This window comes from Notamacropus eugenii, chromosome 2, assembly GCF_028372415.1.
Source record: "Notamacropus eugenii isolate mMacEug1 chromosome 2, mMacEug1.pri_v2, whole genome shotgun sequence".
NCBI lineage: Eukaryota > Metazoa > Chordata > Mammalia > Diprotodontia > Macropodidae > Notamacropus > Notamacropus eugenii.
Genome location: NC_092873.1, coordinates 177,791,499 through 177,818,313, shown reverse-complemented (window position 1 = coordinate 177,818,313; position 26,815 = coordinate 177,791,499). Strand labels below are relative to the sequence as shown.

General features: G+C 35.2%; 1 protein-coding gene across 4 annotated transcripts in view; it reads left to right on the top strand.

The window, feature by feature from the left end:
- ASCC3 (activating signal cointegrator 1 complex subunit 3) overlaps positions 1-26,815 on the top strand; it is a 400,644-nt gene that overhangs the window by 355,778 nt on the left and 18,051 nt on the right. For all 4 annotated transcript variants that reach the window (XM_072642929.1, XM_072642932.1, XM_072642930.1 and 1 more), the window contains one exon: positions 17,488-17,712. In XM_072642929.1, coding sequence (XP_072499030.1) covers positions 17,488-17,712 — 225 coding nt within the window. The remainder of the gene's footprint in view (positions 1-17,487; positions 17,713-26,815) is intronic.

The window sequence follows — 26,815 nt, the reverse complement described above, 5'->3', positions numbered from 1 at the left end:
ATGTAAAATATTTCATATTAGCTATGTTGCAAAGCAAAAAAAGGCAAAAAATAAAGTGAGAAATGTTTCAATCTGCACTCAGTTCACCAGTTCTCTCTGAAAATGGATAGCATTTTTCATCATGAATTCTTTGGAATTGTCTTGGGTCCTATATTTAATAAATACTGAGTAATAATAGTAATAACACTGTATAAAGGTCCATTGTTCTTGATACGTAGAATAATATTTAGTCTTCAGGAGTATATTGTTTCTCTTTTTGATCAAGTATCATTTTAAAATTTTATTGTAAGCGATTTTTTTAGTCATCGAGTTTTTTTTTCTCTCTCCGCTCTTCCACCTCCTCAAGGTGAGAAGGGGTAGAGTGAAATACAAAACCCTCAAAACAAAAAAGCATAGTCAAGCAAAACAAATTTCTGCATTAGCCACATCTCAAAATATGTCTCATCCTGCATATTAATCCATCTCTTCTCTTTCATAAAGTAGGTACCATTGTTCACCATTGATTCTCTGGAATGATGACTGATCATTGTGTTGGATTGGAGTTCTTAAGTCTTTCAGAATTGCTCATTTATTACAGTATTAATGTTGTGGTGTAGGGGCAGCTGGATGGTTCAGTGGATAGAGCAGTGACATAGTAGGTACAGTGCTAGGCCTGCAGTCAGGAAGTCCTGAGTTCAGAATCATCCTCAGATACTTACTCGCCTAGGTCAAGTCACTTAACTGCTGTTTGCCTGAATTTTTTCATCTGTAAAATGAAGATAAAACAGTACCGTCTTCTCAAGGCTGTCATGAGGATCAAATGAGATGATAATTGTAAAGTGTTTACCATAATGACTGACACATAGAACTAAGTAAGTGTTAGCTATTATTGTTATTAATTGTTCTTCTGGTTCTGTTGTTATTATTGTTGTTCTCCTGGTTCTGCTCATTTCACTCTGCATCACTTCTTACAGGTTTTCCCAGGTTTCTCTAAACCATCTCTATTTTTCACAACACATTAGTATTTCATTACATATACCATAATTTGTTTAACCATTCCCCAGTTGATAGGTATCCCCTATTTTCCAGTTGTTTGTCACTTCAAAAAAAAGCTTCCATAAATATTTATATACATGCTTATGTATATATGTCCTTTTCTTTTTTCTTAGGTCAGCAGGTATCATACTAAATAGTGTAGTTTGGTAGGCCAAGCAGAGTGTAGAAAATCAAATACTCTAAATGTTAACCTCACTTCTGCTATTAACCTGTTACACTTGTAAGAAAATAATTTTAATCTTTTACTCCATTTCATTTTGTGTGAAAGGGGCATAATAACATGAACTATTTGGGTATACTTTTCTTATTTCGTGGTTTACAAGTGAAAACTCTTTCAATGTATAGTGCAAACTACACCTTATCTACACGAGTCAATAATATTTATTGCTCTTATACTGTGTATAGGGCACCATAGTAGTCATGAAATAAAGAAATGTGTAATGTCTTCAGAAAGCATAGATTTAGTAGCTTGAGATCATATTATACCCATGAAACAGATAAAAGAAATACATTGAGATGTTTTCAAAGCAGTATATCAAGAAGAGTATATTAATACAGTATCAAACATACCAAAAATTAAAATGACAGGGCTCCTTAATAGAGAAGTAAACCAGGTCAGATGGAGTTAGTCATGGAAGGAGGGAGTTAGACATTGAGTGATATTTTAGGTAAAGATAATAACATTTACAAAGCCATAGATATACATATGACCTCCTGAGTTACATTCCAGTTTTAAGACTGTGTGATTGCATGAGCCATTCAATTCAGCAAACTCTTTTTTAGCTGTCTACTATGTGCAGGGGGTCTGTTGGAGCCTTTATATAGCAATGACAGTCTTGGATTTTTTCTTGGGGGCGAGGAGTTAAGTTTTTATTTCAGCCAAACTGAACTCTCCTGCCTTACTTTCTTATTTCTGTTAGTCCAGGCCCTAAATTTTGAAGTCCTATGACTCTTTCCTTCCTTTAACCCTCTCCATTCCAGACACACTTTCTTTCACATCTTGTCAGTTACCAAGTTCTCACAGCTTTTTTCGTAGTGTCTTCCACATTCTTCTTTTCATTTCCACTGCCACCACCATGGTAAAGGTCTTTATCACCTCACTTCTGAATTATTGCAGTACTTCTTAATGGATCTCCCAATCTCCCAATCCCTTCCTTCTTTAGTCCATCCTGTGCTCCATTACCAAAATAATTTTTCTTAAAATAGCACTTTCATTCTTCTCAAAAATATAATCTGAACTCAGTCATTCAGAGATCCCCATAGTAAGGCCCCAACCCGTCTTTCCAGTCTCCTCTTGTACCATTCCCCTGAATAAATACTACCCTCCAGCCAATTGCTTAGTATCAACCCAGCCTGCCATCTACAGATCTTTTTTCATAGTGTCTGCCCTCTCCCCTAAGTGAAACGCCTTCCTTGCTGCTTGGCAGTGTAAACCACACTTGTACTTCAAAAGACCCAACCTAAGTCTAACTTTCAATGAAGCCTTCATTGACCATTCTACTCATAACACTTATGGCTTTGCCGTTGATTTGACATTGGATCACATATTACCTCATGACAAATCTTGAACTGTTTTGCATTGTGATTTAATTACTGATTTGTTATTTAGCTTTTGTACTCCTTATCAGCTTAATAATAATAGCTAAATTTTATTTAGAACTTAGTATGTGCCAGACACTGTGCTAATAATTTCATAATATTATCTCATTTGATCTTCACAGTCATCTTAGGAAGTAGATGCTGTTATTATGCCATTGTACAGTTGAAATTGCAAGCCTCGCTGAGGGGAAGGTTCTGCATATTCTACTTTTCGACTCCAGAGCACCTAGAATAACCATGTCTATATGATGGGTACTCAGCAAATAGTTGTTAAGTGAAATAATTTTTAAGCTATACTTTAATATCTAGTATATTCTAGGGGGAGGAATTGTTTTCATTTTTGAATCTCAGATAATTTTTACAGTTGTTTGATTTCCAGGAATGCCCCCATCACCCTCCCCCCGCCCCCCAAAAAAGTGAAGGATTATTTCCAAAGAGAAAATGAAGTTATATGAGTATTAGCAAAATCATAAGAAAAGATTTGTAAAGCATTTAAAGATAGGCTGTGAAGACTTATGATAATTAACCTTAAATGGCTGTTATAAATTGATACAAATAGCAATATTTCTCTTAGGATTCAAAGTTGCTAAGCCCTGAGATTCCTATTTCTCAAAAAAAAAATTCTAAACATTTTTTAAACTACAAAGCATTGTCATTACATCCTTCAAAACTGAGTCCCTTTTTTGCCAAGTTTCATCAAAGAGCAATTTTTTAAGGTCTTAGCTATAAATCCTGGAAAATAGGAGTTTCTGATGGAATTGTTATCACTGAAATTATTTTAAGTACAACAACCCTAGTGGTACCCACTATTGCAAGATCCCCTAAAATCCAGCTGTCAACCATGTGGTCACTTCTCACAAAGCAAGGGAACAAAGGTGTTTCCTCATTCTCATATTTGTTTTAGGCACATAAATCTGTGCATGCCTAAATTTTGCTGCAGGCCAAATGTATCTCCATAAGTTTGAGATATTCTTATAAATCATGCACATATACATAGATACAAGCCTTAAAAATCAAATCCACATTGACATTCTAAGAAATTGAAATTATATTTGTTGTCTTTAAATATTTTGCCATCTGTACATTATAACATTGTTTGAACCTTTTGTTTTGGTAGAGGATGTTATGGACACATTTTAAATAAGATATTGTTAATATTTAAGTAATTAGAATTTTTACTGTTCATTTTGAGGCAAATACTCTCTGACAACATAAGGCACCTTTTTCATTTCCATTATTTTTACACAGTGTTATTAAGTTGATTCATAATTTACCTTGTAACTGTGAATTAAATTAAACCTTAATTTACAGATTGGCTATAAATGCCAGATAACTACAGTATATGAGGGTTTTTTTCCATTATTATTCTTTCATGCATTAATTCATTACTGAGTTGGAAATTTTTTCAGTTTAATAAATACCTGTAAGATAAGTGCTAATTATTACATGTAATAAACAGATCTAATTGGGAATTTGGATAGGTTCAATTAAAAATTTTTCCATCTTGTCCTCTCCCTGGTTGCTCCCTTAGGAAAATGTTAATGATTGAATATAAGGCATTAATTTGCCTTGAGGTAGTGCGTAGAAAAAAGAAAGGAATATAAAATATATTTTTTTCTTTTTTTACCATTTGCTTTTCCTGACTGTGGTATAGCAGATGTTAAAATGTTTTTCAGATGTTATTGTAAAAATGATATATGTAACATCTAGGTAACAAATAGTGTGAAAAAGCAATGAAATTAAAATGGGTGCTGGCAGGGAAATTTACTGAAATGCATTCAATAAAGCTTCAGTGGCCAAAAGAAGGCACTGGAATGTGAGAAACTAATTTTGGTTTGTTTTAACGCCTCAGTATGTTACAAATTAATCAAGTGCTACTTAAAGTCTAGAACTCATTAACTTTATAAGTTTTACTTTTCCCATGACAGAAATTAAGTTAAAGCATAAAGCTTCTTTAGTCTCTCACATTGATCAGGCTACAGCCTCTGCTGCACAAGTGCCCTCTTATCTGCTATTTAGTAAGTTAAATGTAGGCAATGAGATGTGCAGCTACATAAAAGTACTAGTTTTCCTATTATGTAATATTTTCTTGAGACAAAATATAAGTTCATATTGACTATCAATTTCAAAATAACAGTTTACTTAGGGAAAAATATTTTGTCTTATTCATTTTATCCAAAAGGAGAACAAATGCAGAGATCTAGTTAACAAATTGTCTTTCAGTAACTTTTCTAAGATGGAATAGATAAAAGTATAAGCAGCCGCTGACTTCAGCCAAACCCAGGGTAAACTGCAAAGTTGATTTATTATGGGTATCTTTTTTTAAAAAAGTCATATGTGAGATACAGTTCCTTGTGGCTTCACTTCTCTCCAAGTGCCAGCAAAACACTGAAAGAACTTTCACTGTAGTCTATATTTGTCAGATTGTTCCCATGTGAACAAGTAGTTGCTACAAGTTGTATGATGTGATGGTTTGACTAAAGCATCGTGTCAGAACCTGTATCAGTGCAAACTAAAATAAGTACAGTATGCAAACAAAACAAAGTAATACACAGTTCTGGACTTTACATGGGGTAGCTAAGTTCATACCATTTGCAGAACAGATTGAGGTTTGTAATGAAAAGGAAAATGAAAATGAAAACTACTGAGTGAACAGCAGGGCCCATTTGATGTGATTATGAAGGATGTTTCTTTATTCTGTCTTTTCTTGTGCAATCTAAAAACAGTAGCAGGGGGTTACAAGCAGAGTTCATCATAGGGTTGTCAATCACTGTCATTTAACATTTGCAGTAGAAGATGTCTTTATTCCAGGACAGCTGGGCAAATCAGAGAAACAGATTTGTAGTTAGTAGTCTGTCCAGCCTACACTAAACAAACAAGGACAGGGCAGACATAGCGGCCTCTCACATAAAAATATAATGGACTCCGCTGACCTTGGTGCCCCCCTTTCAGCTTCAATCCCAGTTGCATAAAAGCTTCACTCCCTATTCTCAATTTCCTTTAATTACCTACATGATTCAGATAAGAAAATGAACCTCACTTACAGTCAACGATCCCACACAGGAAATTAAGTAGACAAGTTGTTTAAAATTAGAGGAAGGTTTTGAAAGTAAATACGTGTCACATTGTGGAAGAAGTAGAGGTTTGGGAGAGAGAGAGAGACAGAGAGAGAGAGAGAGAAAGAGAGAGAGAGAGAGTGTGTGTGTGTGTGTGTGTGTGTGTGTGTGTGTATGTGTTTCTGGAATGCTAGGTGCTAGCACTGCTCAGTGTCAATCTTGTGACTTTTCTGTTTTTTCTAAACTAGAAAGCTAAAACTCAGTGAAAAATCTCCTTTGTAAATATTCTGAAAAATTCAGAATGAAATTCTTGAAGGAGTAAAGAGCTAAGTAAAGGAGTGAAACAAGCAAACATGCAACATTCTAAAGGACTTAGAAGGATGGTGACCCGAGATTCTGGGAATAAATAACCACAGTTTTCACAAGAGATTCTGGCAGTGAGATTGAGGATTAAAAAGCAGTTGTCTTCAGTCTTCATATTTAATCTGCTTCTGGAGTAAGCAATCACATAATAAAGTGCTAATTAATATTTCTAATGGTTCTAGAAACTTTTCATTAAAATGCTTTTCACTAGTTTTCCTTTGATTTAAAAAACTAATTTTTAATATCAAAATAATTTCTCCAATAGCCCTTTTTCTTCTCAGAAGTTTTACCTGGTATCTAGTAAAAAAGGATTTATCCTTACACACTCTCTTACTACAGTCATTTCAGTTAGTTTCACTAAGGTGCATTGAAAAAAGCATTTTTCCATATCACATTCAGAATCACTTGCCTTTGTGAACATTTAATTAATATGGATTTGAAAGAAGTCTGATTGGAGATTGGAGACTAAAGCCTACAGTATCAAATCTATAGTTCAAGAGGGATGCAAAACCCTGAATATTTTATCTTTAATTTGACAGTCTCTTTGTAGAATACACAATTATGAATGTATTCTCCTATTATGAGAGCATTGTCTTTCAGGGAACCAAAATGTTCACTGACCCAGTTACAGAAAGTGTGTGATTCTCAGGAAAAATTAACCAAAAACCAGTTACTCATTATTCATAAGCCTAAAAGTCATTTGGTGAACTATATTTTAAGGAAGGTAATTTTATTTATTTTTATATCTTAAATTAACATTTCCAGGAGCATGAATGCATTTAGACAATTTAAAATATAAATTTACAAATGAAGCATATTAAGTATAACTTCAGTTGAAAAATCAAAAAATGAAGGGGTTGGACTAAATTATCTCTAAGGCCCTTTCCAACCCTGCATCTATGGTTCTTTGCTCCTTTGTTCTCCAAAGTAGGCAGCCTTAGAAGCTGAGTCAGCATCCTCTAGTCTATCAGATGGGCTAGATCACATCACCAAAGTGACTTCTAAAGTCAGTGAGACCTCCTATATAACAAACTATGGATTCTTAGCAGGGAAACCCAAGTTAAAATGAACTCAATTTCACAGGACATTATTCCCCCCAAAAAAAAAAATTGGCTACTTTGCTAGAGCAAAAGATAAAATGACTTTTGGGGTGAGGGTAGTGGGAAAGAGGAATTATTGGTTTGGTTTTTTTAATCCCATCAGTCAGTGGTAGGAATAACTGTCCTGTTGATGAGACACTGATACTTGCCTTAAGCAAATGACCATTTTCAGAAATCAAAATTCTAGATATTGTCTTATGAACATTGACAATGAAGTAGACCACCTGTTAGATTCCACAATCTACAGGTACAGATGAAGATATGCTCATCCCTTAACTAGTATGATCCTTGTACAAAAGATATTCAGTCTGTCATAGACCTTGAGTTTAGAACTTTTTCAGCTTGGTAGAATGTGCCAGGGCTTGTCCTACACTGGCATAACCTTCAGGAGCTCAGTCACCTCCATTAGATGAAACATTAGATTAAACCTTTTTTGCCCAGTAAAATGTTATGATAACAAAATCTGACAAACTTAAAAATGAAGATAGTTATCTAATAGATGGAAACAGATTTTAGGTAAGATCCTCAAGTGACTAAATCAAATATTTCTGGATTACACTTCATCGATAACTGTGAAAATAAATATGCATCTCTTATTTGAAAAGTAATATGAAGTTACCTTCTAGGTTTTCCTCCATTACTAGAAGTGTAATTGCCACTTCACTGAAATTAATCTAGTTTATAAAGGATGGTAACAATTTTGGTCTTGTCCCGAAAATAAGACTAAATTTTCCTTAGTTGATGATGCCTGTCACTTCTGTGCAGCAGCTATTTACAAGAAATATCATGAATTCTTCTCCTTTATATCATATTCTGCCTTCTCCCAGTAAAAAAAGGGCAGAACAGTTTCTGGCCTTACCAGCACCATCCCTTTAGTTTTTAAAGCAAATAAGATGTTCATGTTTGGTCATGAAAGTCACCTGTCATGTGGCAGAATGGGGGCAGAGAGTGGGAAAAAAAGATGTACAACTTTTAGGTGAGTATTAAACTCTTTCTAAGTAATGTATCTTTGCTAAGGGTAGAATTGCTGTAGGAATTCAGTTACCAATATCATCCCCCAGCTCCCAGTGGTTATGCCTCATTGTAACTGCCAAGGGGAAAAATCATATTTAATTGGTTTAGAGGGCTTTTAGTCAAAGGAATTGGAAAGCCACTAACCAAGAGAGACTGTAGCATGCATTAAATATGGGGATTGCTGGATTGGCTGCTTCAGTCAAATGGATTTCTCGGGATAATATCTACTTTTTTACTTTTTTCATTTATAGACTTACAAATAATTTCCAAAAAGTTGCCGGCCCCCCAAAATTTTATCTGACCATTAATCTTTGTTTACTATTAGATACATCATCTCCATGATATGATACATCTATGTATGAATAAGTTTACTCCTTACTAAAGATAGTAACTATTATCTTTGGAGTGAGGACAGTTTCTGAATTGCCTAGTAGATGATTTGTGTTTTTCAGTTAAGAAACAGAATCTTGCTGACTTATATACAATTCGTTTTCTTTTTAGGCATAATCTAATTTCCCACGTAACTTTTGATCCATATCATTTTGTGTGACTATAATAGCATCTTGCTTTTTTTTTTCTACTGGGAATAAGCAAGATAGAATTTGATTATTTCTGAAATCTTTTTAGCTTAGTACATTCTGCAAGTTAATTTGAAGTTTAGTCTTTTGGACTGGGCATGGATAAGACTGGTAGATATCTGAATTATCCAGATTATTGCCCTTTATTTTACACTTGCTTTGTCCAAGAGCAAAATTGGACTGCATACAATTGTATTCCCAGTTTCGATATTGTTGCAAGTATCATTCTTCTTATCCCTCTAGCTTGATACCTTGGAATCATTTTAGACTCTTCCCTCCTCTTTTTACTATAAATGTTTATGCTTTTTTTCCTTCCTAAGATGTTCATAATTGTCTTCTAACTATCCTTCAAGATTTAAAACAAGTCCTTCCTCCTCTGTAGAACTTTCCCTCACAACTCTGTCTCACCTTTTTGAAATCCTACTGCACTTACTATCTCTGCTACATAATTTTTATTACACATTTTCTTGCTTCCTAATTATTTTGTATTGTTAAAGACTTCTCTCTACAATAAGTTTATAAAGCAAAGTACTCTGTCTTCTTCTATCCCTTTCCCCTAGGTAGATATTAGATGCTTGATAAATTCTAGTTAATTGATTGGTAAAATATCTGATAGTCTGTAGTAGTCTGATGTGAATTGCTCCACATCACTGCCAATAGTTTTTCTCTAACCTCAAATAATGTTGCATGTTATGGTATGGCCCATTTCACAACTGCTGCCCCAATATAAAAATAGGAAGAGCAAAAAGAAGTCCAATAAGATAATGGGAAGTGATTGACCCAAAGAGAATAGGCTACTCAAGTAAATGAGAAATTACTTCCACAACTGCAGAAAGAAAAGACAAGACAGAGAAAATGATGGTCTTGGACAGAACCTGAGCAAGTGCATAGAATACTTAACAAAAAAGAAACAAAAAGTGAAATACAAAAGAATTACTATGTTAATTCAGCAAATCTTTATTATCTATAATATGCAAACTACTCTCAGGTTTATCAAGCAGTAGATTGCTATATTCATTGACTACTGTGTCTTGAGTACCTAACCTGTTCGCACACCACTCTCTTAAGTGTTGAGAAAGATGCAAATTTTAGTTGACATTTGTTTGCCCTTATAGAAGGTCTATATAGTGTAGTAGAAGGGATGACACATTCACAAATAACTAACATACTAATCATATACAATGAGTACATAAAAGAGGTTTAGGATGTTATGTGAGGTTTTACAAGGGGTCTAGCCAGCATGATGCGGACTGTCTATTCATTTCTTGATATAATACACTTGAGCTATCTACTTATCCCTTGTTCACACCATCATCTTGTTATACATCTTTCTAATGACCTCCTATACATGTCTCATGTGCAGTAATTCGTAGGCAGCCTACTTAGTCCTAGTGTTCATCTTTCCACTGCTCCTTGAGTTACCCTCACTTTTAATTCTCTGAGGCTAGTTTTCAGTGATATAACTATACAGCATCATCAGAACAATTGTTAAAAAAGAAATAGATTCTTGTTTCTGGGGAAAGTTTTGGGGTCATTAAACACTTTACAGTTTTCCAAAAGTGATCCAGCCTTCTCTTCTCCTGTTCAGTTCTTAGTCCAACTCATTGTCCATTCTAAGATATAAATGATATCTGTTCTAAGAGCTGAGTAAAAGAGATGTCCATTCTCCCTAAGAGATAGGCAAATAGTCTCTATGAGCTACCCATCTAACTTTGTGTTGTAGTCTGAGTAATAGAAATTTTGCATCCACTTTTCTTGTGTAGAATTTGCATGAGTGATTAAAGATCTTATTTAGGAGGCTCTACAATGTTTTGCAATGTGATACAATCAGTTCTATGTCATCCCCAAATAGGAGCATCTGGAAGACTTCACCATCTAGGGGGAATATGTCTTCCATTTTGTCTCTGAATTGAGCATTGTGTAGTATTGTGGGAAGAACAAACAAACACCTTTAATTTTGGTATATGGATTAATGAATAAAAATTTATTAAATGCTTTACTGTGCACCAAGAACATATGCTGACTTCTTGGAAAAAGCAAGGAGATCTCTGTTTCTGGGACATTTCCAGTTGTGAGGAACAATAAATATATGCAAGGAAAACATTCTTTGAGAAGCCCATATTAATGGGGCATTTTATTCTACAAAATCAAGTACTTTTTCATAGTCATACCATAAACATTGTGGGATCTTGAATTCACTAGACCTTTCAGTTAGTTGTGTGCCTGCAAATATTTATTGTGCCATAAAATATCATTTGCAAAACCTTTCAATTATCATACCTTCATAAAGGATAGCCCTTAGATACATGGATAGATAGACAGACAGATACATAGATAGATGGATAGATAGATAGATAGATGTACGTGTATAGTACGTGTATATATACATATACATATATATCTATATGCATATATGCAGATTATTCTCAAAAAAATTTACTAGAAATAAACAGGTAGGACAGGAATTATTTTATTCTCCTTGTCCCTTTTGGGAGGGTTTTTACTGTTGTACAATCCATGATTTTTTTTCAGGGGTTTGGTATTCCCCCATCTTTCAGATACCTTGAGTAGCTAGGTGACAAAACAGATAGTTGTGAACATAAATCTGGCTGCAGACATTGAGTAGCTGTGTGACCATGGGCAAGTTACTTACTTAACTTCTTTTTGCCTTAATTTCTTCATCTGTAAAATAGGAATAGTAGTAGTACCTACCTCCCAGAGTTGGTATATATATACATATATGTGTGTGTGTGTCTATAGATATGTGTGTGTGTGTATATGTGTGTGTGTGTGTGTGTATTTGTTTTCAGTTCTTAACATTCACTTCCACAAGAAATTGAATTCAAAATTTTCTCTCTGTCCCCAGCCCCCACCTCAGGACAGCATGCACCCCATCTATCCCTTCCTCCAGTCTGTCCTTCCTTCTATTACCCATCCTTCTTCCATTTCCCCTTCCCCTCTATTTTCCTGTAGAGCAGAATAGATTTCTATGCTCCATTGCCTGTATAGCTTAATTTCTAGTTGCATGCTAAGACAGTTTTTGACATTCATTCTTAAACCTTTGAGTTCCATATTCTCTCCCTCCCTGTCCATCCACTCTCATTGAGAAAACAGGCAATTCAATATAGGCCATACATGTGTAACAATGCAAAGCACTTCCATAATAGTTATGTTGTAAAAGACTAATCACATTTCCCTTTGTCCTATCCTGCCCTTCATTTATTCCATTTTCTCCCATGACCTATCCTTCTACAATAGTGTTTGCTTCTGATTATCCCTTTCCCTAATTTGCTGTCTCTTCTATTCTCTTCCCTCTCCTGTCTCCTACCCCCTTGCCTTCCTGCAGGGTAAAATAGATTTCCATATCAAATTGAGTGCATGTTATTCCCTCCTTAAGCCAAATCCCATGAGAGTAAAGCTCACTTATTTCCTTTCATCTCCCTGCTCTTTCCCTCTATAGTAAAAGCTCTTTCTTCCCTCTTTTATGTGAGATGATTTTGCTACATTCTACCTCTCCCTTTCTCTTACTCTTAGTACATTCCATTCAACAGTAAATTTTATTTTTTTAGTTATTCTCCCTTCATATTCAGTTCACTCTGTGCCCTATGTGTATGTATATACACATATATAAAAACATATACATACACACATATATACATACTTACACATATATAATATACACATACATACATACCCATACCCACCTACATATGTGTGTGTGTGTGTGTGTATTTCCTCTGACTACCCTAATACTGAAAAAGGTCTCATGAGTTACAACTATCATCTTTCCATGTAGGAATGTAAACAGTTTGACTTTAATGAGTTCCTAAAGGCTTCTCTTTCCTGTTTACCTTTTCATGTTTCTCTTGATTCTTGTATTTGAAAGTCAAATTTTCTATTCAGCTCTAGTCTTTTCAACAAGAATGCTTGGAAGTTCTCCATTTCATTGAAATTCTATTTTTTCCCCTGAAGTATTGTACTCAGTTTTGCTGGATGGGTGATTCTTGATCTTAATCCTATCTCCTTTGATCTCTGGAATATCATATTCCAAGCCCTTAGATCCCTTAGTGTAGAAGCTGCTAAATCCTGTGTTATCCTGATTGTATTTCTACAATACTTGAATTGTTTCTTTCTGACTGCTTATAGTATTTTCTCCTTGACCTGGGAACTCTGTAATTTGGCTACAATATTCCCAGGAGTTTTCCTTTTGGGATCTCTTTCAGGAGGTAATTGGTGAATTCTTTCCATTTCTATTTTACTCTCTGGTTCTAGAATATCAGGGCAGTTTTCCTAGATAATTTCTTGGAAGATGATGTCTAGACTCTTTTTTTTTTATTATGCTTTTCAGGTAGACCAATAATTTTTAAATTATATCTCCTGGATCTGTTTTCCAGGTCAGTTGTTTTTCCAATGAGATATTTCACATCTTCTATTTTTTCATTCTTTTGGTTTTGTTTTGTAATTTCTTGGTTTCTCAAAAAGCCACTAACTTCCATCTGCTCCATTCTAATTCTTAAAGAACTATTTTCCTCAGTGAGCTTTTGAACCTCCTTTTCCATTTGGCCCATTCTGCTTTTAAAGCATTCTTCTCCTCATTGGCTTTTTGGACTTCTTTTGCCACTTGGGTTAGTCTATTTTTAAAGGTGTTATTTTCTTCAGCATTTTTTTGGATTTCCTTTTAGCAAGCTGTTGACTCCCTTTTCATGATTTTCTTGGATCACTCTCATTTCTCTTCCCAATTTTTCCTCCACCTCTCTTACTTGATTTTCAAAATCCCTTTTGAGCTCTTCCATGGCCTGAGACCATTGCATATTATTTTTGGAGGTTTTGGATGTAGAAACCTCGACTTTTATGTCTTCCTCTGATGGTATGCTTTGTTCTTCCTCATCCAAAAGGATGGAAGAAAATACCTGTTCACCAAGAAATTAACCTTCTATCATCTCATTTTTTTTTTCCCTTTTGGGGGCATTTTCCCAGCCAGTTACTTGACTTCTGACTCCTTTGTCAAGTGGAGGGTATACTCTAAGGACCTGTAAGTTCTTAGTTCCTTCAAGATGGCACACTCAAGGGAGAAGAGTTTACTCCTCTCCTGGCCTGCCCTCTGGTTTGTGAGCAACCATGAGCATTCTTTTCTGCCCAGGATCTGCAAGTAGAATTCCCTCTCCAGAGGCTCCACCAACTCCACCATGCCAGTGCTCCTCTTCACCCCAGGACTGCCGCTCAGGACTGAGACCCAGATCTGTCACTCGATTCCCCCAGGGTCATTAGGACGATGACCCTAAAAGTGGATGCCGCTGCTGCAGTGGCTTCTGGTTCAGTTTGGGGTCCTGGCTGAGGCCAGACCGGGCTCCCTTTTCACACAGGTGAAAGAACTTTCTTACCGACTATTGAAGCTGTCTTTGGTGTTTGTGGGTTGAGAAATCTGGGAACCACAGCTGCTAGCTGTGATTCCACACCCTGAAACCTGTTGCAATCCTGTCCGGGCTATGTGGCCAAGGCTGGGCTGCACTCTGCTCCTAGGCCAGTGCAATAGACCTTTCCTATTCCAGGCTCTCTTGGGCTGGAAATCTCTTTCAATCTGTTGTTTTGTGGCTTCTATTGCTGTAGAATTTGTTTAAAGTCATTTTTTACAAGTATTTTATGGGCTATGGGGGTAGAACTAGAGCAGGTCTGTCCTTCTACTCTGCCATCTTGGCTGTACCCCCTTGTTCTGAGAAAATTTTTGTAAGACCCTTTGCAAAGTTTAAAGCACTATATAAATGCTAGCGTACACCTTGATGCCCGCCAAGCTGTGTCACTCCTAGCACTTCTTTCCTCTGCGTATGCGCGATCCAGTGCAACAATTTTTTCCTCTTTGTTCTCTCTAGTGCCATATCTACTTGCTCATTTAGTACACTGGGGACTATGATAAGAGTCTAAATGTAGTGGTCCTGCTGTCATTTATGTAGAAAAGAGGTTTCTCTGTCAGGCTTTACATATTGTTTCCATTTTTTCCATGTTTGTTTTGCTTCTAGTTTTCTTCCTCAAATGACTTTAAAATGATTTGGCCCAGTTGACAGTGTTGGGTTTGATCTTCAGTCATAATTGCAGAACTGGTGTGATGGCAATCAGATCTCTTGCTGTTTTTGTTTTACTAAAAGTGCCTCTGATTGAATAATGGGATTACGGAAGATCTTTCCCACCAATTGATGGACCTGCCATTGTGGGAAGCTTGATTAGGGGAGTTGTTTTATAGGAGGGTCCCAAGTACCTTTTGTTTTTTGCATTATGGCACTGTGTCAGAACGTTATGCCTTCTAGCTCTAGAAAATGTGTAAATCCTCTGAGGGTGAGGTTTTACTCTGGAGCTTAGTTTTTGTAAGGTTTGAGTGCCAGAGGAGGACTCTGGGAAGTGACTTTAAGGGCCCCCCACTTTGAAAACTCAGATGTCAGTGCTTCCCTCTCTGGTAGCTATGGTCAGACAGTGAAGTCCAGCTGTCTGTTGAATTCAGGCAGAGGAAGCCATGTCTGTTGTTTTGATTTCTCTGTGTTTTCTTTGAAGTTCGGAGTACTAACTCCCTTGAACTAGGTAAATTATATATGTGATTCATTAAAGTGAATGTTAACCCCTCAAAAGCTGCCTTTGCTTTTATGAATACAGATCTAAGAAACTGTGGTAACAGGACCCCTGTGTATATTAGAGCGCTTACTGATATTACTGGATAAGGGAGGAGGATATTCTAGCCCTGGTTAGAAGACTGTGGAAGAGACAGCCAAAAATGGACGGTGTTTCAAGAAAACTCTTTCTTAAAATAGTGTTTTGGCAGGGCAAGTTCACAAACCAAGAGAGACGGCTTCAGAACAGAAGTTCCTCTAGGGCATGGTTTCTAGTGTAGGCAGCCAGGTGGTTAATGAGCAGATTCTTTATAGTTATTCCTTATGCTGCATTTATATCAGGCACATTTCCTTGGCAAATCTTAATAATAGTCTTTGTGTCTACTCTGTTATCCATTTCTTCATTTTCATCATCCATGGCTTATTTAGATTAAGTTGTGATTGCCTTAATCGCTCACTATATCTTCATTTTTCTTTACTCTTACTCAGCATTGACTTTGAGGTTTCCTCTAACAAGCTGGATGTCCAACTGTACGTAGTTGGGTGATGATTAACCCAGCATTTCCTGTTAAAATATAATAAATAAATTATCACTTGGACTCTTTCCTCAAAGAAAATATATTGATGATAGGTAGGTTTGACACTTCTGTCTTTGACCTATCTTTTCTTACTGTTGCATGGTGTTTCCCAATATGTATCTCCATTCCACCCTATTCCCACTGAAATCAAGTATTAAAGTATATGTGCATATTAAATTTAAAGGGTCTAATCAAATTCATTTTAAAACTTCTCTACCATTTTACTCTCTGCAAAAATTCTAACATTAACAGTGAAATGAATAAAAGAACAAAGTTATGCATAAAAGAAAAAGAAGGGTGGTGAAGGAAATGTACTGAATACTACAGAGTACTGAATATCATATAATGAAACCTCTAAGGGGTGCCATCAGTAACTTCCTTCACATCCAAGTGTCAACAAGAATCAAACAAGTCATGGGAAAGGGGATAATTGTAGAACAAATGATTGATTTAGTTAAAACTATGTGTAAAGAATAGCTCAGTTATCAAGGGCAATGGGGTGTATCTCAAATAATTGCTTTTTGAAAAGTAAGATTCCATATTCACACAACACTAATAGCGAGAGCTAAAAAAATCAAGAGGAAGAAGCCTACATATGTCTATCAAACATAACACACTTATTAATGAAGCAGTAAGCTGTATTTTTATAACATTATCAATTTTCTGATTTTTGTAGTTATCAAACTACTGGGGGAAAATATCCTCTAGACTAGGGTTTTTCTGAATCAGGGATCTGTAAATAGATTTCAGGGTGTCTGTGAACTTGGATGGGGAAAAAAAAAATCACATCTCTATTTTCACTAACTTTTGGGTTTTTTTGTAATCCCATACATTTTATTGCATGTATTTAAAAACATTATTCTGAGAAGTGGTCCAGGGACTTCACCAGACCAGTACAAAAAGAGTTAAGAACCCCTGTGTCAGAGGGTTGAACATGATTTTATGACAATAGAGTTAGGAAAAGGTTTTATAGTAGCAGAAAGATCTGTGACCCCTCAAATCCACAGTCATTCACACAGGATATTTGTTAGATACTGTGGGGTACAACTTCCTCCCCAGAGCATATTTAAATTTGTGAAATAGGCTATTTCTGTGTTTCATCTCAGTTTCTCGGTATTTGCATGTGGAGTGACATCATTCAGCTCAGTTTAACAAACTTGCCCAGATTATCAGGTTAATAAGAGTGTAGCCTTACTGACTTGGACTTTAAAGACGGAAGGATGAAACCAAGGAAATTTCTAAATTATGCACTACAAAATGTCTTTCCCTCATCTAGTTAATTTAAAATAAAATAAGCTTTGAGTTATGTGCTACCTAGGAATACACATGCACACATCCACACCCACACACATCCAAAAGACTGCATATTACCACTGACCATGTTCGCATTCAAAATGATTGTTTTAAGTAAGCAGAAGTCTAAGAAATATGGCAGTAGACCTGATTTCTAAAAGTTGTTTTGAGGTACCATCAAAAGCAAAGCAACTATTTATTCTTAGGTCATGAGATACATATATGTGGATATTAAAAATATATATGTGTGTGTATAATTTTCCCATTTTGTTTTTAAGGATGCAGAAGAGTATGCAGACCTACCAGTAAGGCACAATGAAGATCAGATGAACAGTGAACTGGCAAGGAATCTCCCCATTGAAGTAAATCCTCATTCATTTGACAATTCCCACACAAAATCACATCTCCTGCTGCAAGCTCATTTCAGCCGAGCCATGATACCATGTCCAGATTATGGCACTGACACTAAAACAGTATTGGACCAAGCTGTCAGAGTATGTCAGGTATGACAGTCAATTTTATACCATTTTTTCTCATTATGTGTTACAGTATTTTTCAGTTTCAAAGAAAAATGTGCTTTAGTTTGTAAATTTTTAATTCTTCATTATGGTTAGACAGTGAATTAAGTAAAAATAAGAATAAAGAAAACCGTAAATATGAAACCTGGTTATTTCCAAAATTGAATATTTAGCAAATATAAATTGGCAGATATTATTCCACATATTATTTCAAAGCCAAATAGGTGATTCAGACAAAGAAGGATCTATTTGTCTTTTTCCTTAAGACTCAAATATCACTCTTATTATTTGGGTTGATGAGACTTGGAAATCAGTGTCAGTGAAAACACAAATTAAGTTTAACATTTTTTATTTAATTTATAGCAAAGTGCCATTAAGAATACCATAATCTGCTGCATGTAGCAAGAGTTTAATGCCTTCAGTTCTAGTTTCTTAGAAATAAGATTATATAAACTCACTGAGTTATTTCTTTATATTAGTGTAGTGAAGGAAATATTTTCCTAGTTTTCATTTGATATGTAGAGATTTCACAATGATTGTTTTTCTAAAACATGAAAAGAATCCATTACAATGAATGTGTCTTCTGTTATTCTTATGCTAATGGGTGTCTATTAAGAACTCTGTTAAACCCTAGACGAGGGAACCAAAAGAAAACATGGTTCTTGCAGAAATAAGTATTTTTGACGTTGTTTTGTGACTAACACATGGTTTATGTCTCCAAGAAGATGATTTGCTTCTCATTAGTCACCCTTTACAAGCTAAGATTAAAGATCTAAAGTTTTAGCAGTGAGGTAACACTTGATATAGGCACTGTAATTTTTTTTCTAATCACTGACTTGGTGAATTGTGCGATGAAAAGAATTGTAAAATTATTAAACTTTTTAAGTACAGTTTATAAATCTACAAGTGTGTGTGTGTGTGTGTGTGTGTGTGTGTGTGTGTGTGTGTGTGTGTGTGTGCACTCGCAGGGGTGCAAGTGTGTGTGTGATATTGCCTGAGCTGATTTTACTTAAGGTTGTTGTATTTGCCCTTTGTTCTCAAAGAGGACCATGACATCAAGATGATGACCTGACTTGCAGTTAACTTTGATATGAGGGAGGGAGGGCTCTGCAAGGTCACCAGCCTCACTCAGGGTGCAATGGGAAACCCTGGCCATTTTAGATTAAGGTTTTATCAATCTCACTTTGAGTGAGATACACCCATTCAATGAATAGTCTTCTTTAAGTAGTTCCTGAAGGAATGACCTCTGTAATAAAAAAAAAAAAATCAAATGGGAGGGGAAAACGCTCAGGGTTCCTGGGTAAAAGAGAAACAGTTACTATTTAGTATTTATATTCACTCTGTGCTAGGTGGATGGGGACCAGTTGTCAAACTACTGAGCTCCCAAGTGAATTGGGCTTAAGGCTTGGTATTTGAGCAAGAAATCTAGCCATTAAATCCAAAAGAAAAAAGGCATGTATCTTCACTTGGGGAGAGCACCCCATTTATAAGAGAATCTGTGCTTGTGTTCTTTATTTGCCTTTCTCATCATGCCTCTACCTCAGATCTTAAAAGCTATAGAGAAATAAAAATAATAGGATGATTTCAGAGAAGTCGGTCTAAGCCAGTGGTAAGCAGGAAAGTTAGGTATGGTCAAGTGTTTTTTTAGTTTGTTTTTTAGTTTGCATTATGAGTTATTTCTTAGTGACATGAGATCTTCTTAATTCTCTGTTCTTCATTTTAAGAGCAATAGCATCGACAATCTTAAATGTTAAATCCTTTTTGGTTACCCAGCTTTTTCAGCTTAAGAATCTCCACCCTTAGACTATTAAAGCTATAAATGTCAGTCAGATCTGTGTCTTAAACCCTATTATTCTCACAACTCTTTCCCCTCCAAACTTGTGATAAAGATAAATCAGTAGGGAAGAAGAAATATTCAGGTGACTGATGGAAAACTTTAGAAAACTAAAGAGTTGATAAATTTTTCCATGATTGGTTCACCATCCTAAACCCTGGGCACTGCAACTTTCAGTCGGCATACATATGCTCTAGCTTTTGTAAGCATTTGTTTAAACAGAGTTGTTGGGGGTTTTTTTAGGTCACAATTATACAGTCTGATGGAAAGTTATAGTGTGTTGTGCTACTCCTACCTTCACGGGACAATGGCATGACCTTGTAGTCTGAGAACAGGATTAACCATAAAGTTAACTCCAATGCTGCTTCACTCTAAGGCCTTGGGGAAGTCACTTAACCTCTGCTGCCTGAGCAAAACTAATATCTTACACAGATGATATATTAATGTTTGTAAAGTAAACAATGATTCTGGGACTAAAAGAGGTAGGCATAGATTGATACCTTAAAGTTCTTAGAAATGTTTTCATATTTTTCACTTAAAAGTGTGAAAAATGTAGTTCCACTGAAAAATTCTAGCCTCTTTAGTTCATAGGACATCATACTAGACAGACTATTTTATATTATGGGCACCATATAGTACAGTCATTTACAAAGCCTTTGGTTATTGTATTTTCCCAACTCAAAAACATCCTGGATATACCTTATACATACTCTCTCACCCCCACAAATCCTTTATCAGTGAGATTTGCGCATGTTTTTGTCTGCTTTTTTCACATTTTAGTATTTCTGGCAGTAGTATCTTTACTTAGTCTCTGTCATCCTTGTAACCCAGAGCCTTGTGACCATTGCCCCATAGATTCATATACACCCAGCATACTTTAAAAATAGCTAATATTTTTAATATTTATACTTTAATCTGTCAGCTATTTTGAGAAAGTTTAAACATTTTCCACATACATAATTAGTCCTTGGTCTTGGTCTTGGTCCTTCACCTCTGAAAATGTTTCTCTTGATTACATTAGCTAATAGAATGTATCTGTAGTTCCTGATAGATGAACTAAAATTATTTCAGTACTAGTATGCTAACCCTCAGAGTCAATGCCATTATCTGTATTTCACTGACAAGATATGCCAAGAAGTTGTGTCTAAGCTTACCCAATGAAGAAATGACAAAACTAAGACTAGAAAGAGGAAGTGGCTAGTTGTTTGATTGGCTCACTGAGCTACATTGCTTTTCTGAATTGACAAAGGAATGGATGATTAGAAAACTAAAATAATTCAAAGTTGATATGATACCCCTTATAGTTTACTATGGCATAAAGATGATCTTCCATTCTAAAAAGCTGTGCCCCTTGGGTATAATCTCTGACAGGTCCTACCAAGCTGGAAAGTCTGAGTTTAAACTTGGAGATGGGATGTGTGTATATATATTGTCTGAGGACCTACCTAAGCTAATTTTGAAGAGGCCTATTACCAGCTTGCCTTTAGGGCAGAGAATTTTTTTATCTACATTTCATGCTACATTTTTGTCATTTTTTATGTGTAAATTTGAACTTTAAGGATATTAGAGCAATGGGTTGAAAATTCATTCATGACACTGATTTATCAGGCATACTTGTAAAAATCACCAAAGCTCACTTAGAGGTCTGTAAAGTGTCAGGGTGGCTTATATCAAACCTTCAACTTAATTTCCTCTGATCCTTGGATTCGAAGACCAAAAGTAAATCTGTGTATGTTTGTCACTGTGAAAACAACATAATTTTTAAAAGGATCTAGCAATAGTACTCTATAAGGCCACAAAATAAGGATGTTATTTTATGAAAGCATATTATTTTTTCCTTTATAAAAGAAAATACAACATTCCCCACTTTCCAGAGCAAGAAATTCCTAAATTTTAGGCAGTCATCAAAATTTCTCTGTTGAAAATGAGAGAAGAAATTTAGAAAAACCCAAGAATTTACTTCAACTAAATATTTATTAAACACCAAAGATGTACAGAGTACCACAGTGTTGGTAAGTAGATGAAATAAGATTAGAACTCAGCCCTTCCTGACCCCAAGTCCAGCATCAATACACAAGGCCATATAGTTGCCACCTTTATATCGCCTGGAGTACTGTTAAAAAAATAAAAATATAGTAAGTGACCAATAGTATCAAAAATAAAGCAGGTTAGTCTCATGATTGTCCTGATTTGACCTACAAATTCCTTTTTTCCTCATGTTTTGAGTCCTGAATTTAATTGTACTGTAGAAGGTCAGGTAAGAGACAGAGAGGATAAAATTCCAGTGATATAGTGCTGATAATTCTAATATTAAGCTACCAAACACAAAAGTACATCCTTGTAGTGAATCAACCAATTTGTTCTACAGTGGATTTTTTTGAAGCCAGACTATTCTGTAATCAAATTACTTGGAGTCAGAAAGGATCTGCATTCAAGTCTTAGTCCATCTACTTACCAATTGTGTGACCTGGGCAAGTAACTTATCTCAGCTTCAGTTTCCTCATCTGTAAAATGGGATAATAATAATGGTACCTATTTCTCAGAGCTGTTGCACAGATCAAGCAAGATAACATATGTAAAGAACTTTGTAAACTTCAAAGCTCTGTACAAATGCTAGCCATTGTTAAAATAAACAGTACCTAAAAAGTCTCAGCTTTCAAAGAATTTGTATTTTTAAAAAGTAAAATAGATTGGCTTTTTCTATTTATTTTGCCTTTTTTTAAGTCTTATTTTTGCCTATTTTAGCTGAATAGACTTAGGATTCTAATGGACCTGTTTTTTATGCTTGGGAAGATATCATGCAGGTCAGTATTATTCTCTGATGCCACTTTGTTCGGAGGAACATGATAGTTTTTACAAAATCTGCCCTAATTGTGATGTGTGCAGCTTAACAAAATATCAAATATAATAAATTAATATCCCTGTCTATGACAGCATTTAATACCCATTTAAAAGTCTGGTACATTTCAAATTGTACCAGCTAATGTTCTGTTCTTCTTTAATGCTCTACTATTCTAAAACTACGCCTTTCCATCTTCAAACAAAAATGTATTTGATTCTGAGAACAGGGAATGGGTTCAGTCTTTATTCATTGGCACAACTTTTTTTTTTTTTTTGAGAAGTAATATGACGGTAATTGCTTCTGCATTTCTATTAGCAAAGAACTTCCATTTCTAGTAAATACAATCACATATATATTAATGTTAGCAGGATAAAACTTCTTTACGAGTAAGACTGCCTTAGCCTTTAAAGAGTATTTACCTGTGAATGGGTTAAGCACAGACTCAACAGGATACCAGTGTGTTGAGGGATATCAAGACCTATTACATGAACAAGGTTTAGAATTAGAGAATCAAATGCCGTTTGCAAGAAAAATGTCCCAAGTATCTCTGGCTTAACAAAAGAAGTACTTGGTCAAATCCCTTGTTCAATATCTTCAGAAAATGTTTTGGTTAAAATATATCCATCCAAGTGAGTTTTTTTTAATTCTCGCCTATAAGCCAAATAGAGTTACTCTATATCTCACAAAGCAAGCATCTAGTAAATGTTTATGGAGTTAAATTGAAATGGAGACCACAGTATTAACTGAATTCCAGAACTGAATGGATCTTACAGTTAGCAGCTAAACTACTAAATAAAATAATATATTATTTTAAAGGCAGGATCCCTTTCCCTCAAGTCAATTGAATTGGCATAAAAGAAAAAAAATGTTCATTCATTAACATGTATTCTTTAAGTTTGTACCCATTCATATTAAACCTATAAGTGTATTGTCTGTATGTGGGGAAGACATTTTTAGAAATTGACCTGGATTAGGAAATCAGAAGACCTCTGTTCTTGTCCTCATTTTTCTTGTGCCTTTTGATCAGCCATATAGATTTAGGGAAGTCATATCAGTTCTCTGGACCTCAGATTTCTTGTTTGGAAAATAAAGGACTAATAACTATTCACTGAAGCAGTCTTCAAAACAAGTTAGTGGAGTAAATGGTATGTCTTTTTCTATTCTCCTTTTATAGAAAAGGAAATGAAACATAGAGTAGATAAGTAACTTGACCAGGGCCACACAGCTAGTAAATGAGTCAGGATTAGAACTCCAATCAGTGCACTTTCTATGATTAATCTAATTCTATTTCAGGATTTCCAAAGCACGAAATGAAACAACATAGAAACAGGAAGCAACCAATTACACCATATTCAGATTTAAGGGTATTAGTAAATAGTCATGTAGATTTACTAGCAAAATGTCATCCAGGACTCTTCCACCATCCCAAAACCCTCTTCCTCCTCCCCCATACAGTGTGGTTTTACTTAGAAGCTTTTGTATGGCAGCTTGGTGATGGGTTTTTGAAGATGTAATACTGTTTATGAAAAAATCTTTCTATCCCCAGCTTCCTTTTTTCATGCCCACCAGCAAAACCTTTTCCCGTTTGGGGCTGTAGGAAATGAGTAATGCTTAACCCATTTGTGTGATCAATTCACTTAAGCAGCTACTGTGAAATGTTAATCACAACTTTAATTTGTACTGCATTAGCATTTTGATTAACTTGTATGCTTGCTAGCGCACTTGAAGCGCTTTTACTCATAGTTACAGCTCGGAAATGACTTTTTGATTAATTAAGTTTGTTAGACAGCAGCTGAGCTTCCTGAATGCTGACCTTCTGGGGCTAAAAGTTCAGGACAAAGTTACTGTGAACAACTGTTGCTGCAGAAAAGAATTTTCCTAAATGTGCTTATATTATTTTAATTATTGACAAAATATTGTATCATTACTTTGAAATTGACCTGACCTTTAAGGATTGTAGGGTTTTCTTTCTCAAGAAAACTTTTTCTGCTTTTCCTGACATCATCAAACTATTAAAACTACTGATCTAGAACTCTGGTTTGTTTTTTCTGTTTCATTTAAGAGGTTTTTTGGATTTGAAATTTTAGTTTTTCACGAATGCATTTGTTAACATGAGCTTTTATAGTTCTTTTTTTTTCTACTTTTATATACTCCTGTAAATCAACCACTTAGATTTGGAGAATGATTAAAAATCCTTTCCTTATCATGGACCAAGCAAATTTACATTCTTTCTAATATACTTTTCTTAGCTTTTTGAGAGTGCGTGGTGGTATTACATTAGAATACATGTGATCTGGTTTTTCAAAAGTTTTAATTTCTGTGATACTATCACCAGGATACGTTCAAGGGCTGTGTGGAGACTACACCATAAATCAGAGGAATGGGATATCTAAGACTTGGAACAGTGGGGGGTTTGAGAGGACAGAGATGAGAAAGTAGGGATTCATTGAACATTAAGAGGTAGAATGACATTGAAAAGAGGGAAAGGGAGAGGGAGAGAAGGTGGGAGAGAGAGAGAACAGAGCCATCTGTCCCATCCTTTATACCCCTAACAAGGTAAATCCTTTTTCTAGCATACTAAATGTACATCCCATCTACAGTATTTTTTAAAATGCTAATTTGCACTAGTTTTACTGAAGTACCTAGGTCAAAGATGTAAAGACTCTTTATACTGAAAAATATTAAAATATATTGATTATTCCCCCAAAATTTACAAGATCTTAGAATCTTATCTCCCAAAGGCACCTTACAAATTATCTAGTGTAATTACATAAGAAGCCCTTTGTGTCCTTTGGAATATGTGATATTCAAATATCATGAAATAATAGCTAATCTGATTTCTAATGTATTTTTTCACTTACATTAAGTATAATAAGTATAGTGACTGAAATTTCTGTTTTTAAAATTAAACTGTAGTTGTTTTAAAAACTATCATTTCTGCTTAAAAGATAGTAGAAATATTGCATTTCTCTATATTATTGAGGTTATCTCAGTATTAACTAAAAGCCTTAAAATTACTTTAAACATCTTAGATTTGTACTTTATTTCACTCATAATCTAGAGTAAAATTAAATTAGTGACTCACTAAGGCTCCAAAGGAATTTAAATTTATATATTTCTCACTATATTAGAAAGAGCACTGTATTTTGAGAACTGGGTTCAAATGAAATTCTGTTACTTGCTACCTGTCTAACTTTGAACAAAACACAGAATTTTAGAGTTGGAAAGGACGTTGGCAGCCTCTAGTCCATTATAACATACTTGACAAGTGGTTCTACAGTCTGCCTAAAGACCTCCAGTGAGAGAAAAATCACAATATCACTGAACTTCTTAATTTTTAAAATGTTAGTTTGAGATCAGATGATCTATAAGCTCCCTTCCCAGTTCTAAATTTTATGAACTATCTAATATTTAGTTTTTTTCCAAATAATCACATAAGGTTTCAACATAGATGGCCTTAATACTAGAATTTACTGTTTTGATGTTATTTGAGAGAGATGTCAGTGTGTCAAACAATTTAGTGAAAAGTAAAATGCACATACAGTAGTTAGCAAATGTTATTTGTCAAAACTCCTAGGCAAAAGTAAGAAGGAAAACCTCTGGATTTGAGTTTTCAAAGATTAATCATTTATATGGCATCTTTTTAGAAATTATTTGTATGCCCTACGTACATGAATCTGACTCTGATGCAATAAAAAATTTCCTAGGAGGTTTTGCAGACAGTTCAAGGTAAACAGAAAGAACATGAGGTACCAAAGCTATGATTATAGCTTTTGCATCCTAAATCTAATTGCCAAAAGGATCTGCTTCCAAAACTTGTCCATGTTTTATGAGACAGTTATGTTTTCCTTTGAATAAGAATGGATAGTTAATATGGCAATTAATTCAGTTTTCTATTTAAATAGTAAAGCCAAGACCGAAATACCTGGAAAATGGCCAAACCTCCTATATGATCTTAGTGTAGACCCTGCCAAAAACTTTTATGTTTAGGAGTTTTATTGTCTCGTCTAATAAAAACCTCATGGCTTCCTGTACCTTGATATTTATCAAAACAGAGATCAGAACCTGAAGTAGCATATTGAAAGCCCATCAGTGTGATCGTATTCTACCACTGCCCAGTGGAAACAGACAGACAGACACATACCCCGACGCACACCCACACCCACCCCACCCCCGCCCCCCCCCCCCCCACACACACCCTGAAACCCAGCATATAGGACTTTGTATTCACACAAACATATCACCAAACATTCTACTCAAAATATTGTGCTTGGTTTATTCTATAAGCTTCTCTAATAACAAAATTCCCCTTACTCGTCTCTTCTCCCTTATCAGTTAAATCCTTATGGAATTCTTCTCCACTCAAAAAATATGGATAGCACAGATACCATTCTTTTGTATGTACTTCTTGC